Below are 18,621 nucleotides of genomic sequence, written 5' to 3'. Positions count from 1 at the left end.
CTTTTTGGTCTTTGAATTTCTTACCTTCGGTGATCATTGGAGTCATTGATGCAGTAATGTTTTATATCGGACAGAAGCCTGATGGTCGTGGCGGTATGACTGTTGCGTTTTCTCCTATGTTGATTTAGAGACTGACGGCACAAGAGGGGTTGAATTGAGTTTTACGAATTTTAACATTTATGAAGAACTTGGTTTGGTGGTTGTTTATGCCAATTAACTGTAGCCTAACTTAGTAAGGAATTTTTATGTGGAAAACCGCTTTGGATTAAAGGTGTAAAAATCATGACTAACATTTCTGTGAGATTTCAACTACTATTCCAGTAAAACAATGAGTTACAAAGTAATGCTAAGAGCTTGAACTCTGTTGTTGTTAGATCCTTCAAGCTAACTTAAGCTCAAAGCAATGTTTACTTCAAATTGCAACCTCAAAGTGCTTCTCAGAGGCAGCTAAAAATTACAACTCAATAACCTAATAAAATCACTAGACTAGACTCGAAACTTATAGTTATCTCTATGAGGAAATACTCGTCATCTTGCTTTAGTGTATGTTCCTTTCTTCAGTTCTCTCACTGATTAAATGTTCAGCATTATTCTCTTTTGCTAAAACTTTTGAGTATCAGAGAGCCGCTTCTTATCTTCTACGCTTTTGCTACTAGAATTTGAATTGCAAATTTACTTTTAGTTAAAACTACCACAGTTCTAGTCCGGCATTTCGTTGGAGTTTAAATTGTATCAATATTTTTCACGAAAATCACAATATAGTTTGCTTTAATTACATGGTGGTCATTTCTATGCATGAAGTCACTGGACTAATTATCGAAAAGAGATTCATTCGCAGTGTAAACACTAGAAGAGAGACAACTAGCATCTCACGTCCATCAATTTAGATTTTGGGCTACAACTTATACTAGCTTTTTATCTGAATGTTGGACAAACAAAAACCAGTTGTCTATTGATAATCAATACTACATTAAGCTAGTTGGTTGACGCAATGTGATGATACAACAAAGTGGGCAACAACTACACACACATTTTACCACTTTCTAACCTCTCTGATTAATTTCTCCTCGCTTCTTTTTTAAAAAAGGTTGCGTTTTGCTAAGAGTAAATGACAAATTAGAAATAATCTCTTTTTAATATTCACATACATATTAATGCGCCACAAATACTACTTTGATATGAGGGTCCAACGTTGTATTCTAGAAATCAGAGAAAATAAGTTCGGCCGTTTATTATTTTTTCGATTTTTGGCGCAAAAAATGGAGCTCGGTTGGTGTTATTAGAAAAAGTTGGGATCAAAAATAAAAAAAGTTGGATCAAACAGATCAAGTCGGTCAATTTTTCAGTCATTTCCAAAGTAGGTCGGTTTTTGCCGTATTTTTTAGTATTATGTTTTTGTAGTCACCAATAGTTTTTTAGTCTATTATGTTAATAGTTTGACAAGAGGAATTTGCTCGATGGTCAGCACCGCCCAATTATAACCCCAGGGTCGTGAATTTAAGTCACCAAAGGGGATCCAAGGGGAATAAAAAGAAACTCCTGTTAGTTAGACCAAAGTTGCTCCACTTAACAAATTTAAGGGGTTAAAGATGCTCAAATTATATTTGAAGCACCAAAATATACCTACCCTCTATAAATGAGGGACAATTTTCGCTAAAAACTTTTTTTAAAAAAAGCTATAGTAATATGGGTCTGGTGTAAAGTCCGGAAACCCACCCATTGATTTTTTGTTTCGTTGTTTTGGTGTGGAAACTTGGGTTCTAAGTTTGGATCTGCCCTTGAACGCCTTATTTGTTTTTGAGATACTATTATTCATTACTCCCTACATTTCCCATTAGAAAGGTAAAATATTATCTGTTCTAATAACTTGTCCTTATTGGCATATTTTTGGATTCATCAATTTATATGTGATCCACCCTTTGTGTGGTATTTTTCTTTTAATCTCTAGTGTTTTTCATTGTTATTTGCCTGTATCCATTGGTTTCTATTTTTTTTTTCCCTGTACTAGTCAGTTCTTTCCTTTTTAACCGAGTTGTAGAGATTTGAGTAATGGTATTTTGGATCCATGGCTGTTTCCAGCACACTTGTGGGGTCGTTTGGTAGAGTGTATAGGAATAGTATTGAATAAGGTGTATTAGTAATGCCGAGATTAGTTATGCTGGCATTAGTTTTTATCGACTGTTTGTTGTATTAAATGAATAGGGTCTATTAGAACAGTATAGTACCGAATAGGGTGTAATAGAACATGAATAGTACTCAATATGGTGTATTAGTAATGTTGGGATTAGTTATACTGAGATAGTTATGCTGACATTATTTTTTATCGACTGTTTGGTTTGTTGTATTAAATGAACAGGGTGTTTTAGAATAGGAACAATATTGAGTAGGGTGTATTAGATTAGGAATAGTACCGATATTAGTTATACAACAGGTTTGTTATGTATAAGGATAGTACTGAATAGGGTGTATCACTAATCTAAGCTGTGCAGACTCTTCACTTTCGTTGCTGCACCCGTGTCGGATTCTCCAAAACTACACTACTTTTGGAGTGTCCGACACGCACTTGCCGATATTTTTGAAGTGTCCGAGCAACATAGTCATTAATACATGTACTCCTTAGTTATGCATGGGTTGACCAAACAAGGGATTAATAATACCAAAAGCTAATGCGTGTTTTATTTTCTCTAACACATCCTACCAAACGACCCCTGTGTCTGTCTTGGGGGTAGGGGAGGGGGTTCTGAAGTTTTACTGGTTTGATCAAGCAACTAACTTTACCGGCTGTTCGTCACGGTACTGCTAGAAAGCGATGGATGATGCTTGGAAAACAACACTTGTTGTTAACATTTTGCGGTGATGGGAATGCAATAATTCAAATCTGAATTATCCTCAAAGAATGGAATCGACCCCATGATTAGCGAATGGGGTGTACTCTGCTTGGCAATTTACGCTTAGGACGATAAAATTTCTTCCTCGTCTGAATTGTTAGACACTGTTGATTTACTTAGGAGGTACTTCCTGCTGAAAATTTAAAAATAGGTGTGTTTGGACATGCCTTCTACTTTCGTCATGAAACAAATTCTTCTGAAATAGGAAGGAAGGGTGAAACTCCTACTGAAAGAAGTAGGAACTCCTACTGAAAGAAGTAAAGGAAAACTCAGAATTCTAAAAGTCAACAACAACAACAACAACATGCCAAGTGTAATCCCACAAGTGTTGTCTGGGGAGGGTTGGATGCACGCAGACCTTACTCCTACCTTTGTGGGGTAGAGAGGCTGTATTAAATTGATTTTAATTTGTCGTTTGACTTTTTTGTGACTTCTAAAAGTCAAAACGACAAATTAAAATCAATTTCATGTGCGGTATTTTGTGCAGAGCTTAACTTTGAGCTGTTATGTGTAGGACAGTATGTTGTGGAAATTTTAAAATTTGGTTCATATGGCTGAAGTGGAGATTGCATGGCAATTGTTTTAGTTGCCCTCAAGTGAAACTAAAACTTTATTTTACTTTACCTGATCAAAAGAAAAACCAGACCTTTGTTAATTGGTTAATGTTTGCAGATCTTTATTTAAAACAGTGGTTTTTGCTTGCAGATATTTTTGAAAAATCCAAGTGCACAATTACGTGAAGTTTTGCCTTTTTGCCAACTGCGCACACCAATTTAAATCTGTACTCTACTATTTCAGTAAGGTTAGCATCTCAACTGAATTAATAACTATACCGGCCATCTCTGTACATAAAAGTTCATCAAACTCTTCAGTATTACACTTCTATTTTACATGTTATCGGTTGTCATAACTTTACTTGGTTAAAATCTCCATCCCGCTCCTCAGTTCCTGCCCCATTCCATAATTCCTCCTATAATATTGTGGTATTATACCTGAAATCTCTATACATTCTCTAACAGACTCATTAAAAGCTTCATTAGTGCACAGCAATTTACATGATATTTGCTATGGCATAGGAATAGCCTCTAATAAAGAAAAGATCCGGATATTCCCAATCACCAAAGCACGCTAGGCTGCTCTCCAAAGACACATGCAACCCCTCTACCCCCAGCCCTAATCGATTCCCTTGTTCGGATTATAGCCTCTGTAATCAGTCCATTTTTGTCTCTTGAATGTAGACCACATGTAATCAGTCCATTTTTATCTCTTGAATGTAGACCACATCAGGATAACAACTTTTCAACATACCTTTTATCCACATCTATTGTTGTAATTTCTTAAAACTCCTTACATTCCATGATAGTATTGTAAATTTCACGGGGTTATGGAAGCAATATCTCCTTAGCCTCGTCTTGTTCACACCTCCATTGCTTTTCTCCACTTCCTCTATCATACGGAGCACTCTAAGTATTTTTGGTTCGAACCTATACTACTCATGGAAGTTGATATCTGTTGTTTTATCATTTTTCTTTTGGTTGCCTCTCTGTTCCCTTCAATCTGCGCCAATTGTCATTTCTCTTTCTCAAACCTGTGAACTGGTATTTAGAGAATCTTCCCAAAAGCTCGGCATTTTTTCTCAGACCACAGCAACGGTCCTTTCCCTTCCTATTTTGACCCCAGCACAGAAACCATGTACCTCTGATACTTTCATGTAGCTGGACTGTGGGCTTGTCTTCATCATCCCTTCGATCAGAAGTATGCTCTGGAGGTAAATATCAGACGTATGAGTGCACATTCCGACATATCTTTTCGTGGTAGCAGATTGACAGTTCCTCTCTAGCCATCCTGGCAATCCTCTGGTAGTTGCTTTGAGTTTCAGACTCTATATTGTGGAATTTGCTTCTCACTCCCTTCTCCATCTCAAATAGACCATCAGTCGAGCACCCACTCACGCATTCCGATCCTATGTGCTTCATCATCTGACAGGAGTTTAACAAGGCCTTTCCCAATATATATGCTCTTACTCTTGACGTGCTGCAATATTCCACAAACTCCTGTGAACTGGTCAAACTTGCCTGCCAAGCATGACTTTAGGTAATTCCTTTGGTTCTATGTTTCCATCAGCTCCTCTGATACTCCACTATTCGGCGTATAAAGTGTCTCTGTCACATTTCAAGTTGTCATATTCTAGGCTTAAGCTCATGTGTGATTGATACTGTTACCTTGATAGGGGTACGGGTTCTAGGCTTCCTTCTTTCATTACTTCCTTTTCGATCCTGCTATTGCTATAGAGCTTTACCCTTAGTTGGGGGTGTTTAGAAGGTATGGTGAAGACTTGAAGCAGTGATTAGTTTACTCTTGGTGCTTGAAATTTCGACTTCTTTACTGCTTGTAGTTGCATATCAAATTTTCACTAAACACTACCCTATCAATGTCTGAAATCGGACACAGAGAGCTGCTAGTACTCCTGGCTTCCAGTGTATTAATGACAACAACGACAATGACAACAACGTACCCAGTGAAATCCCACAATGTGGGGTCTAGGGAGGGTAAAGTGTACGCAGACCTTACCCCTACAATGTAGGAAGGCTGTTTCCGATTCTAATATATTAATGAAACAAAGGATTTTGCGTATGTTAAGATACTCACACTTGTGCTGGAAAATTCACCCATATTGCAGAAATGTATGATAACCTTGGTGCACAGCCTGGAGTTCCAAGACCACCTGCTAATACACAAGCGAATCCTTTTGGAAATGCATTCTCTGGTGCTAGCTCTGGGTTCATTAGAGGTGGATTAGGAGCTTATGGAGAAAAAATCCTTGGATCAAGTTCTCAGTATGTCCAAAGCAATGTAAGTTTTTCCGTAGTTTCTTTTACTTGTATAGCCTTTTTTAAAATAATAGTTCTTATGTTAATAGTTGTTCATTAGGTTATGGAACATATGTCAGGAATATATGACAGTAGGCAAAGGAATGTTGTTTCTGTATAGGCGAAGGAATATTGTTTTTTTTTTCTTTTATTTACTTACTTTTTTATCCAGGGTAATTGTACCATTATTTGAATTTTGTAGCTTTCTTGTAAGATTCCAAAAGAAATTTGTACTTTGGTTCTTTTATAACTGAGAAATCCCCGAGGGCAAGTAGCACACTTTTTCTTTACTTTGATGACATAATTAAATTGGCATTGTTACATTAAACAGTAATGTAAGTGTGATTAGAACTTTGAATTGAATTTCAGACTTAAGGGGAGTTCTTCCGTCCCTCATCATATAGTGATTGAAATAAGGTGAAGAAAATTCCATTCCTTTATAATGTGCAATTAATGAGTCAGTATAACTAAAAGATTAAGATGAACTACCTTAGTCTTTTTTATTTTTGGTGTAAACAAACTTTTATGGGGGATAGAGGTGATTTGATAAATCTGATAGGCAACACTTAGTTTATTTGTTCATAGTCTAAGAGTTGTTGTAACAACTTTAGGAATGAAGATTCGAGTTCCAGTAGAGACAACACTTGGTGAAAATTTTCCATTCTGCCTAAGCTATGGTGGGTAGAGTTACCTGATATTTGTATTAGAGGAAGGTAGCAGGTACCTGTGGATTAGTCAAGGTGACGCACACATAACTCGGGTACCACCACTATAAAAGGAGGTAATGGCTTCCTGTGTGATTAAAGTTTATGTAGCAAATGGCAGTTTATTGACCCAGGAAACTACCCTGATGGTAGAGCTAGGAGGGAGAAGATGATTAGAGAAGGGCGCGGTGGCTAAATGCTGAGAGAAGTGGAGTTGGGACTGGAGAAGGGGAAGATTGTACAGGTAAGTTTGTCTAGTTAACAGTTGGATTAGGAAAAACTATGCTGCTAAGGCAGTCTGCACGGGAGCAACTGAGCAAGTGATATAGAAGCTTTCTTCAGAATCTTCAGAAATGATATACATATCTGTCATAAAGAGTGATTGAACTAGGAGTTCTGAACCAGAATGAGGGACTTCGATTTTAATTCCAAATGGACCTTTCTACTGTGTAAAAAAACAAACTTAACTAGCTAGAGGCGCATGTATTTCATGCGCTATATAGGAATGAGTTAACGTTCCCCGTTACCGACTCTTTTATCAATAATTAAAATCACATAACGCATGAATTATATGCGCTATGCATCTTTAACCAACTTTTGCTTCTCCCCGGTTAGCAAATTAGCTTGGCTAATTGTCTTAGGTGTAGGAGGGCTGTTATATATTCTGGCTTCATTATCAAAACCACATCTACGCCACAATATATAGCAACTCAATTTTTATGAAGATCTTTATGCTATATTTTCGTAGTAAAATCTTTTAACAATTTTTTTATCAAAAGTATTTATTCTCTTATCTTTTGATAATTATCAAAAATATTTATTCTTATAAAAAATATCTATTCTCTCTCTCTCTTTTTTTTTTTTTTTTTTTTTTTTTTGAGTAAAAAAATATCTATTCTCTTATCTTTTGATAGCTTGTGCTTATTTGACCTTTTCTTCTGTTTTCTCTTGAGCTGAGGGTCTTCCGGAAACAACCTCCCTATCTTCCGAGATAGGGGTAAGGTCTGCGTACACTTTACCCTCCCCAGACCCCACATTGTGGATTTCACTGGGTATGTTGTTATCTTTTGATAATTATTTTTTAACAAATTCTTTATCCTCTTGTTCATTAACTTGTTGCTCCCTTTTCTTTATTAATGTTTGCTTAGCTAACTCAAAACAATCGAGTCTAAGATCTATTTACTGTCAAAAGTATAAAAAAAAAATTGATATAATTAAGGGTTAATTACATTAAATACTCATGTAATATGACTTAATTTCGGATACACCCCCTGTATTTTGAAATCAAACATTGACACAGCCTATACTATGAAAATCCTACACTTGCACTCTTCATGTTGTATAGCCGTAATTAAATATATTAAAAATTAAAACATTAGTTAAAATTATAAATAACACAAATTACTTAATAAGATATGCCAACCATTATTATTAACTTTCTCGCACTTTAAGCATGCAAGTTATTTTATTTTTATTTAATTATAATATTTTCAGTGAACTATTGAAGCTATCAGTGTGATTGATCAGACAAGTACCAAGGGCTTTCGGTAGACTTCTTTCATTTCCGAATTAGCTATGATGTAAGAATTTCACATTTTTAGTTTGGTTTTTATTCTTCCGCTTCAAAATTATCTTAATTTTACTTAGTCTGATAAAGTTTCATTTGTGTAGGATTTCGATGATATAAGAAGTTTAAAAAAAATTAAGAAAAATAGGGATAACATCATTATAATTAATTTTTTTGAAAAATAAAATATTTTGCGAAATATGTTAAAATACCAGTTATCTTATCAAGTAATTTATCTCCCTTTCTTATTTAAGAGTTTCAAAAGATATATATTTCAAAAAATTGTTTATTCTCTTTTTTAATCAGAAGTCATGAATAAATATTCTCTTTAACTCGTTTCCCAAATATATTACACTATATAGAAGAGCCGGTTGGGGCTCATGTTTTCGTCGTCCGTTCCACTTTAATTAAAAAAATAATTGTGGGCCCCGTCTCTTCTATATAGTGTAAAACTAATATTAAAAAAAAATTGTGGGCCTCATAATTTTAATTTTCCTACACAAAAAAAATTGTGGGCCCCATATATATTAAACAACAACTAATATTAAAAAAATAGTGCAAATTAATAATGTCCAAAAAAAGTGCATTAAAAAATCAAACAATATTCATGTAATTTTCAAAGTATCTCATTAAGTCAATAATGATGGATTCATTGCCACGTGCGTATTCGTAGCAAACACTAATATAATAAATTTTTAAATACGGAGCACAAACTACAATGTTACATTAATCGTGTTTTGAACAGAGTATCCCATATTGACAAAATCAAGCAATATATATATATAAAAAAAAGTGAATCCCATATTAAAAAAACAAACAATGTCAAAAAAAAAAGTGAAAAAAAACATTGTGGGCCCCAACAACAACTAATATTTTAAAAAAATATTGGGCACCATATTAAACACCAACCAGTATAAAAAAAAAAGAGAAAAAAAGTGGAACCCACCACATCCAAACTCACGGGAAAAAAAAACTGGATCCCATATTAACAAAATCAAGCAATATTAAAAAAAAAAAAAGGGTGAATCCCATATTAAAAAAAACAATGTTAAAAATTGTGTGCCCCATATATATTAAACAACAACTAATATTAAAAAAAATATTGGGCACCATATTAAACACCAACCAGTATTAAAAAACAAAAGAGAGAAGAAAAAAAAAGTGGAACCCACCACATCCAAACTCACGGGAAAAAAAAGTGGAATAGAATTTAATTATTTTTTCATTTTTTTCTTACTCTAATAAATGTGAAAAGAGATTAATGTCATAAAAAAATATTAAATGGAGATCAAATAATTAATAAGGTAAATTAGTGAAATTATAATTCCAATTGACGTTTCCTTAAAAAATCATGTAAAAAACATGACAAGTAAAATGAGTTAAACAAATATTTATTAAAAATTAAAAAATAGAAGTTCTTCATCGCCCCATATTAAACACCAACCAGTATTAAAAAAAATAATTGTGGGCCCCATATTAAACACCAATCAGTATTTTAAAAAAAAAAAGGAGAAGAAAAAAAGTGGAACCCACCACGTCCAAACTCACGGGAAAAAAAAAAGTGAATCCCATATTAACAAAATCAAGCAATATTAAAAAAAAAAAAGTGAATCCCATATTAAAAAAACAAACAATGTTAAAAAAAAAGTGTTTAGAAAATCAAACAATTAAATCAATAATGATGGATTCATTGCCACATGCGTATCAACCTATTAGTGGGAGCAAATGAAATTATTGTACAGCAACATACTTAAAATACTTATATATTAAAATAAGATAGAATTTAATTACTTTTTCATTTTTTCCTTACTCTAATAAATGAGAAAAGAAAAAATAAGATAGAATTTAATTACTTTTTCATTTTTTCCTTACTCTAATAAATGAGATTAATGTCATAAAAGAAAAAATAATATTAAATGGAGATCAAATAATTAATAAGGTAAATTAGTGAAATTATAATTCTAATTGACGTTTCCTTAAAAAAACCGTGTAAAAAACAACATGACAAGTAAAATGAGTTAAACGAAAAATATTTACTAAAAATTAAAAAATAGAATTTCTTCATTTAAATAGAAAATCAAATTTCTACTTTGTTTCATTTTAAATATGTAAAATTAATATAATAATTTGAATTAAAATTATCCAAATCAAAATTTGATAAAAAAATTATATGTATTATTTTACTATTACTGCTATATAGAAGAGCCGGTTTATAGAGACAAGATCGTCGTCCGTGTTCGGTCCTACTTTTTTATTTAAGGGCAAAAAAATCCTTTCTGGTCCCACCCACTTTTTTATTTAAGGGCAAAAAAATGACGTTTTATACTTTATATTACCAACTCTTCTAAAAAGTAGATAGAAATACTTTATTATACTTCTATTTTTCTACAAGTAAAATGAGCTAAACCGAGAATATTTACCAAAATTAAAAAAATAGCATTTTTTCGTTTAAATAGAAAATCAATTTCTACTTTGTTTCGTTTTAAACATGTAAAATTAATTTAATAATTTGAATTAGAATTATCCAAATCAAAATTTGATAAAAAATAATAAGTATTTTACACCTTTAGATTAATCGAATTAAAATTGAAAGTATCAACTGATGCTTAAATATTGCTATTATTTTATCTCAAAGAGAGGAAAATAGTTTTCTTTTAAACAAATTTTCTCTTTTAAAAAGTATTAATAAATTTTCATAGCAAACACGAATATAATAAAGTTTTAGATACGGAGCACAAACTACAATGTTATATTAATCGTATTTTAAATATAGTATATATATATAAACACAACTACATATACATAGATACACTATAATCCGAAGTGAGCACAAGCCATCTAGTATATATATATATATATATATATATATATTCTCCTTAACTCATTCTCATATACCTAACTCAGGTAGCTAGTTATGTTCTTTTCTTTTACACGGTAGAAAGGTCCATTTGGAATTAAAATCCCTCATTTCGGTTCAGAACTTTTGAACTAGAGTTGCTTTAATGACTGAAGCAATATGCAGAAATTAGAAAAATAGATAAAAGAAACATAGAGGAAACCATCAGGTGAAATTAATTAAATCACAATCCTTTTGATTAGTTGGATAATGTGACAACAGGACTTCCTTTTTAAAATAAAGTTTTTCCTCTCCTGTAAGTTTCTTCAAAATGTTTTAGCAAAGAGAAGTCTCATGTGCACCAGAATTTCTTCTGTAGTATCACGAGGCACAAAAATGTCTTTCAGTTTTGGCAATTATGGGCCTTTGAGGTGGTTAAAAGAATAAAAGCTAATTTCTGAAATAGTCAGGAGTTCAGCAAATACTTTTCTCACCTGAATAATTCTAAATGGTAATTTTCCATTCTTAGTGGAGCATGCACCTACTTCCGTTGCTTGCACCTTTGCATTGCTGCTATCTGCCTCAAATAATTTGCTTCATCGTTGTTGCAAATTAAAAAATAAATAAATTATTCATGCATCTCATGGAATCACATTGACTGTATTGATATTGTGGAATAATGAGATTGTGCAACACATTATAGATATCTTCAACTATAGTACTCTTAACTGCCGTATTTCAACATTTTTAGTGTCCGAAACATCTACTGTTCCATCTTACTTATCTTCTTTCAGATAAAAAATCTACTATTCCACCGTAACATTTTATTTTTGGATGATACTGATTGACATTGTGTAGCTTTGCTGGTAGAAATATAGTTTCTAACTTGCAACCTTTTTATGTGAACAGATAAGTAGGTACTTCTCTGATCCCCAGTACTACTTCCAAGTGAATGACCAATACGTGAGAAACAAACTGAAAGTAGTCCTTTTCCCTTTCCTACACAGAGTAAGGCTTTGTTAGCCTTAAGCTCATTGGAGTATCATCATAGCTTTATGTTCCCCTAGTAGTAACCTTCTTCAACTGTCTGCAGGGTCATTGGACAAGAATCACAGAGCCTGTCGGTGGCAGGCTATCCTATAAGCCCCCTATCTATGACATAAATGCTCCAGATTTGTACATTCCATTTATGGCCTTTGGTACTTATGTTGTTCTTGCTGGCTTAGCATTGGGTCTGCAGGGAAGGTAAGCTTATCGTTTCCTCGAGCTTCATTTAGGCTATGAATGTGGTGGTGAGTAATAGTGATTAGTACATGATTTTTTACCAATCAAATATCTGTGTTGCATTTGGTTAATGGTTGCTCACCTCATTTTTGTTTGAAGTGCCAAATGCATGACATTTATACTCAAACATGCAGTGTATGGAATTTCATAACGTTTTCAGCACCAGACTTAGTTCCGTAATTTGCGTGAACTGTGAAGCTATCATTGCTAATAATAATTTTGGGTTACTTCCTTAATCTCAATTTAGGTGTTCTACTTTGGTTGGACAGAATGACTTCGATAACACTTGATATTTTTTTATATTAGATAGAAGTGGGTACAAAAGGTAGGCTAAACTTAACATCACAGAGAGGGCACATCGTATCTTCTAAATACTGAATTGTAAGAAGGTACTTCCACCAAAGAGTATATAAAGGAATGTTCTTTAGAAAAGTAAACACAATCTCGAACAACTCAAAACAGAAAATAGGATAGTTTTGGACAAAGGAGTAGTTTTCTGTATGTCATGTCAGATAGGATTGGTGTTATTTCCTTGACTTCTGGCTATGGTCTGTGTGATCTTATTCTACCATGTGTATGCTCCTTGTTTTGATATTTCTGTTGTACTGCAATTTGTATCATTTTACTTGTTGCAATATCTTCTGTAGTATGAAATACCTCCCTGCACTATATCCTCTTCCTTTTGTTTGTGTTAATTTTGGATCTTGTCTTATCTTTCCAGGTTTAGCCCAGAAGCTCTCAGTTGGCTGTTTATCAAGGGATTGGTTGGCTGGTTTTTACAAGTTTCGTTGCTGAAGATGACATTGTTCTCACTTGGTAGTGGAGAGGCTCCTCTTCTTGACATTGTTTCATACGCAGGATATGCTTTTGCAGGATTGTCCATAGCTCTTTTGGGAACAATTATATGGAACTATACTTACTACTTTTTGATGCCGTGGACATGCTTGTGCATGGGAATATTCTTGGTGAAAACAATGAAGAGAGTTCTCTTTGCAGAGGTGAGGACGTACGATTCAAGTAGGCATCATTATCTCCTATTGTTTATTGCCCTAGCTCAATTTCCTCTCCTCTTTTGGCTTGGGAAGATTAGCCTTAGTTGGTTCTTTTGAATTACATTTCTAGTTGTTTAGTGGTCTGGCAGTTTGTGCTTTTTGGGAAGTGAAGCAATCAATTTTTCTGTATGCCTTGTCACATTGATGTTTATTCTTGAATGCTAGAGACATGTAAATGAACTGATTAGCCACTTACTCCCCGAAATGTGTACGATAACGTTTAGAGGTGTCTCACTGCTGAACAGAAAGTACAGGAAGGATTGAACGTAAGATTTTTTTGGTAGCATTTTGGTTGTATGGAACTAGCTTTATGCTCTCGATATTTTAATATTCTTCAAGTTTCCTTGGCGGTTGTACAAGTGCATATGTAGAATCCTCGTGTTTTGTGAAGGTAGAAAGAACTGCAAATATACCTGAGCCGGGCATGGAGTTGGGTTTTGGTATGTTGGGTTCATGTGAAGGGACAGATTTACGTATTCTGTGATTTAGTAAATCCCTCGTGTCAGCAGGTCTGCACATTTCAGTTGGGATAGCATTCATTGTCCTTATCTTTTTGGCTGGGCAAAGTTAGTCTGCACAGTAAGATGTGTGTCACATGTTAGCAGTAATAAGCTTTCCCTGCCACTGTATGGGGTTAGAATACCATATTAAACTAATTCCAACTTGGGCTTGTGATTACCTGTTCTTTGGTAGGATTATAAAATTTCAGAATGAGGTCTAAAGAATGGCAGAGATTAGTATTCGTCCAGTTTGTAAGATGCCTTCACTCAAAAATAACGCTAGTGGCCACTACTCTGCCCTGTTTTTGAGAAAATGAGAACCATCGTGGAGTTTTAAATTCCACATATGAAATTTTATGACAATGTCTCGGAGTTTCACCTGTGGATAGTGATTTTTCAATAACAGAGCGAAAAAGTGGTACTCCCTCCATCCATTTTTATTTGTCCTGTATACTAAAAATAGTTGTTCATTTTTATTTTTCCCGTTTGGAATCCCAAGAGGCCATTTCTTATTTATTTTACCTTTATTATCAATTATTGAGTTGAAAAGTTCAAGAAAGTCTTAGTGACTGCACAACTTTTAATGTATATTTTATTGATTTCAATAATTAGATTACTTAGTACTAATTAGGGGTAATATAATAAAATTATCATTCTATTTTTGGCTCCTTAATAGGCTTGCCAAGTACATACATGACAAATAGAAATGGACGGAGAGAGTATTTATAAATTTTACCACCTTCACTCAAGGGCGGATCCAGCCCTTCGGAATGAGTTCATCTGAACTTGATATTTTTGATTGCAGCATAGTATATAATAACTTCATGTCAATTTTTTTTGTCTAGTTTTGACTTGACATTGAGTTTAAGAAAGTAAGGAAGGTTTTAAATTAAAGATATATTGAATGTACTAAAATGTCCTCTAATCTTATAGTTTAAAGTTGAAATTAAAGTTGCCAAAAAAAGAGAGAGATTTTCTTTTATAAACAGACTAAAAAGAAAAATAAAATAAACAAATTGAAACTTGTACCAATATTTTATTAAACTTATAATTTTAGAGATACAATGAATTCAGTGACTTTAACGGTTAAACCATCGGTTGTAATTCTGAATTTACCTGTGGGCGTTTCATTACCAATCATTAGGCAGTAGGTAAAGAATGAATATTTGATTCTCTGAATAGAAGTAAGGCTTGACAGGGTGGGCCCAAGCCCTCATGGAATCTCAGCTGTTGGTTAAAGAGCCAACATGGCACACCGGTTTCTTAACTTCCTCACACATTACAATGATTTCTCTCTCTCACATCCCCGACGTGTATATTATTATGCTAATATAAAATAGAGATAATAGTCAAAAATAAATCTCAAAGTATAACTTGTTTTTGAATGTTCTATCTAGTTTGTAAAATATACCTCAACTATCAGTTGTTCACTTTTTCTACCTGAGGTTGAGGTGTGTTTTGCAAACTAGTTGGTGATAGTTTAGGTAAGAAACTCTCACACCTGATAGTTCAGATAGGAAACTAAAAAAAAGATAGATACTTAAGATGCATTTTTGACCCTTTTAACCAATGACGGATCCAGGATTTTCATTCAGGGTATTAAAAAAAAAAAAGCTAAATATACACTGTAATTTTTTGCCGAGAGTGTTCAAAAGTTAATATATGCACATAAATATAGAAAATTTACCCTATATATACATTGTAATTTTTTGTCGAGGGTGTTCGGGTGAAATCCTGGACTAACACGTAGATCCGCCCCTGCTTTTAACTCTATAAAATATTCGCACCTCTGCACAAGGAATACGATGCACTTTAATTCTTTTTTTTTTCTTTCTTTTAGCTAATTGCATTAGAATGATAATCTTTCTCAAATTTTACGTTTATCTACTGTTGAAATTCAAGTAGCAGGTACTTCTGCTCATATCTTTTTGCCTTTCAATTATTTGGTGTTCTAATACATTCACAACAAATCAAGATCATTATTTATGTAGATTTCGGCGCTAGTCACATGCATGAATTCCCAGATAACATCATCTTAGAAAATTGTCGTGGTAATACTACTATATATAATTTAGTAATAATCAGTACAGTAGTTTAGGGGTTATGGTCGTTATGGATGTATGATTGATAAACTCAATGAATCACATTGATGGATAAATAGTTCGTCCATTTTTTCAAGAAAAGGGGTGAATGTGGCATGGTGGAGTATGTAAAACCACAGTTCAGGGCTTCTGAAATCATTTTTGAGATGACCGGCTTTATGTTTCTTGTTCATTTAGTTTATTAGTTGAAGTATTTCAAATATAAGATTCACATGTGGAGAACTTTTTCTTACACACAAGAATTTAGAAGAAGATAATACAAGGTTTGCTATAAGTTAGTAAATCCTGGTAGGCATGATGAGATTCATACAGAGCCTATTATTGCTAATGGGGTACTCAAGAAGTACCCAAGACACTGCATTGCCCGTCCTGGATCGTTGTTCTGCTTCCTGGCAAAGTGTTTTAATTTACATAGTTCATAAGAAAGACATTTTTATGGTCTTTCGAAGGCCAAAAGACAGTAGAATCAACAACCGTCATGATTTTACTTCTTTAAGTACTAGTCAAACCTCAGTTCTCAGGGAAAACCAATGCCTCAAGAAACATGACGAACGTCGTCTTAATGTTCAGAATTCAGATCTTCAGGCAAAACAGTTTAAATAGTTTAACACCTTTGCCCAATCTTTAAAGTAGGTGTTTATGTAGCTAATTATGTTTTTTGTCCTACAATATAATATATAAAAGAAAGTACTTAATAATTAGGGATAATTTCAGAGACCTCCCTTCAAGTTTCGCTCTATTACACTGACCTCTCTTATAGTTTACAATATTAAGTCTACCTCCCTTATTTTGATTTTCATGTAACCATTCTTTAAACCTATTTAAAATAAATATAAATGAAATAGGATTTGTCCGCTTTACTCTTCTCACTATTAACTTCTTACAACTAATGAACATTGTCAAAATGACTAATTACTTAACAAATACTTTATAAATAAAGATGAAAAGTACTTCTGATTTTACTTTGTGTTGCAGTAACAAAAATTAAGTCTAATCTATTTTAGATCAGAGAAGTATCAAAAAATAACACCTAACTAAATATTTAGGGTTCGTTTGGTATAAGGGATAAAGATAAATAATTCCGGATCATATTTGAGATGAATTTATCTCATGTTTGGTTGGAATAAAATTGTGTTATAACTAATCTCGGGATTAGTTATCCCGGGATTGTAGTGTTATTTTATCTCTGTCGGAGGGTGGAATAAATAATCCTGAATTATCCTGGGATAACTTGTTTCCAACCAAACGACCCTTAGGGTGAAAAGCATCATCATCATTAGTAGACAAAAGGAATAATATAAGTATACGATATAGCATCAAAACCCACAAAATAAAGATACTAATCTGCATCAGCAAATTGATATGAAATTTGCAGAAGAATAAGTAATTAACTTTCTTTTGCCGGCGAGATCTAATGGGTCTTGCGGAGAAGAATGAAAGAGGAACAAGAATAATAACACGGAAGTTCGCAGAGAAGCGGACTTTCAATAGAATATGCTTTTTTTTGTTTCTATTTCTGAAATATTTGTTAACTAATTAGTCATTTTGACAATGTTCATTAATTGGAAGAAATTAATATTAAGAAGGGCAAAGCTGTCAAATCCTATTTCATTTATATTTAGTTTAAATAGGTTTAAAGGATGGTTACAAGAAAATCAAAATAAGGGAGGTAGACGTAATAATGTAAACCACAAGAGAAGTCAATGTGATAGAGCGAAACCTGAAGGGAGGTCTCTAAAATTATCCCTAATATTTAAAGTGGGATTTTCCGGTGATTTTTGTATGTTCTCTGGCGTGTGTAACCATTTGGAAAACAAAGGAATAGTTAAGCTATTTTATTTAGTACAAAATAAAACAAAGTAATTTTGGTAGGAGTAGTTAAATCCTTAAGTTGAGTGACCATTTGAGAAATTTACTCTTAAGTTTTGCTAGTCGTAGAAGATCGGGTTACCATACAATCGTGCGAAAGCAATTTTACTAGATTAGTAGTCGCAGTATTATTTGCGTTCATAGCTTTGAATCTGAAGAATATAAGAATAAAACATCGTGCCATATCCACTACCAGTAAGAGGCAATCAATAAACTTCAAAGGTCGTATCTTGTAGACATAAAAAATCCTTTCTTTATACAACTGTGAAAATGCCCAGCATCTTTTAAAAGGTTAACAACACATTAGGCAATAAGGAAACTACCACACTATCTGCTTTATCACAACTTTGAACACTATCCATAAAGTTGTGGCTCACGTCAGTTAGGAAAATGAAGTAAATAACGATTAGAATTGCCAGTAAGAGAAACAAAATGTTCGTAGCGTAAAATAGGTAGGTTCGTGGAGAGTATCAATGGGATTATGATGTTAGTTTTAAAAGAGTCCCATTAGTAAAATAAGTGCTGTTAGTAAATAAAATTCCTATCTGATAGGCTTGTCCTAGTCTTTAGGAAGTAGTTTTATACGTGGGTTGTTATCTAGTTTTTAGGAGAAAGCTTTGTAGGGTAGTTCCTAATTTTTAGCTTAAGTCTGCTGTGTTTTTTTTGCTATATAAAGACTGCAGTAGCAGCATTGAAATGCATCAGTCAAGGAAATTTCTTTCACGTTTACTGCCTCTCTTTCTCCATTCTATTTTTGTTTCTTGAATCTGTTTTTTTTCTATCAGTGGTATCAAGAGCCAGGTTATCCTGAGAGGGAAAACAAGTGAGGCAGCCAAAATTTCTTTCATCTCCTTTTACATTTAACCAATGGCCACAGAAAATAATTTTGTGCAAGCAGCTATTCCACGCTTTGATGGTCACTATGATCATTGGAGCATGTTAATGGAGA

The 18,621-nt window shown here is 33.5% G+C and overlaps 1 protein-coding gene across 3 annotated transcripts; it reads left to right on the top strand.

Annotated features, from left to right (window-relative positions):
- Positions 1 to 1,685: 1,685 nt before the first annotated feature.
- Positions 1,686 to 13,544, top strand: LOC132610232 (uncharacterized). Of its 3 annotated transcripts, none has more exons than XM_060324535.1 (6): positions 1,686 to 1,842; positions 3,594 to 3,690; positions 5,569 to 5,741; positions 11,775 to 11,873; positions 11,959 to 12,110; positions 12,871 to 13,544. In XM_060324535.1, exons 3-6 carry the CDS (start codon positions 5,571 to 5,573, stop codon positions 13,256 to 13,258), a joined length of 810 nt encoding a protein of 269 aa, XP_060180518.1. In that variant the 5' UTR covers positions 1,686 to 1,842; positions 3,594 to 3,690; positions 5,569 to 5,570; the 3' UTR covers positions 13,259 to 13,544. The 3 variants fall into 3 exon arrangements, with proteins under 3 accessions (XP_060180518.1, XP_060180519.1, XP_060180520.1); XM_060324537.1 differs by lacking the exons at positions 1,686 to 1,842; positions 3,594 to 3,690 and adding exons at positions 6,370 to 6,539; positions 6,616 to 6,706 and having other exon boundaries at positions 5,615 to 5,741; XM_060324536.1 differs by lacking the exon at positions 3,594 to 3,690.
- The last annotated feature ends 5,077 nt before the right edge of the window (positions 13,545 to 18,621 follow it).

Source organism: Lycium barbarum, chromosome 9, assembly GCF_019175385.1.
Source record: "Lycium barbarum isolate Lr01 chromosome 9, ASM1917538v2, whole genome shotgun sequence".
Taxonomy (NCBI): domain Eukaryota; kingdom Viridiplantae; phylum Streptophyta; class Magnoliopsida; order Solanales; family Solanaceae; genus Lycium; species Lycium barbarum.
The sequence above is the reverse complement of the archived record's forward strand: the minus strand, read 5'-3'. Positions and strand labels throughout refer to the sequence as shown.

What these genes read in the sequence shown, in the direction of transcription:
- LOC132610232 (XM_060324536.1), top strand. Translation starts at nt 5,571, where the DNA reads ATGTATGATAACCTTGGTGCACAGCCTGGAGTTCCAAGACCACCTGCT. An exon ending in TTTTCCCTTTCCTACACAGA is followed by an intron (nt 11,874 to 11,958) that starts GTAAGGCTTTGT and finishes AACTGTCTGCAG; the next exon opens with GGTCATTGGACAAGAATCAC. An exon ending in GCATTGGGTCTGCAGGGAAG is followed by an intron (nt 12,111 to 12,870) that starts GTAAGCTTATCG and finishes TTATCTTTCCAG; the next exon opens with GTTTAGCCCAGAAGCTCTCA.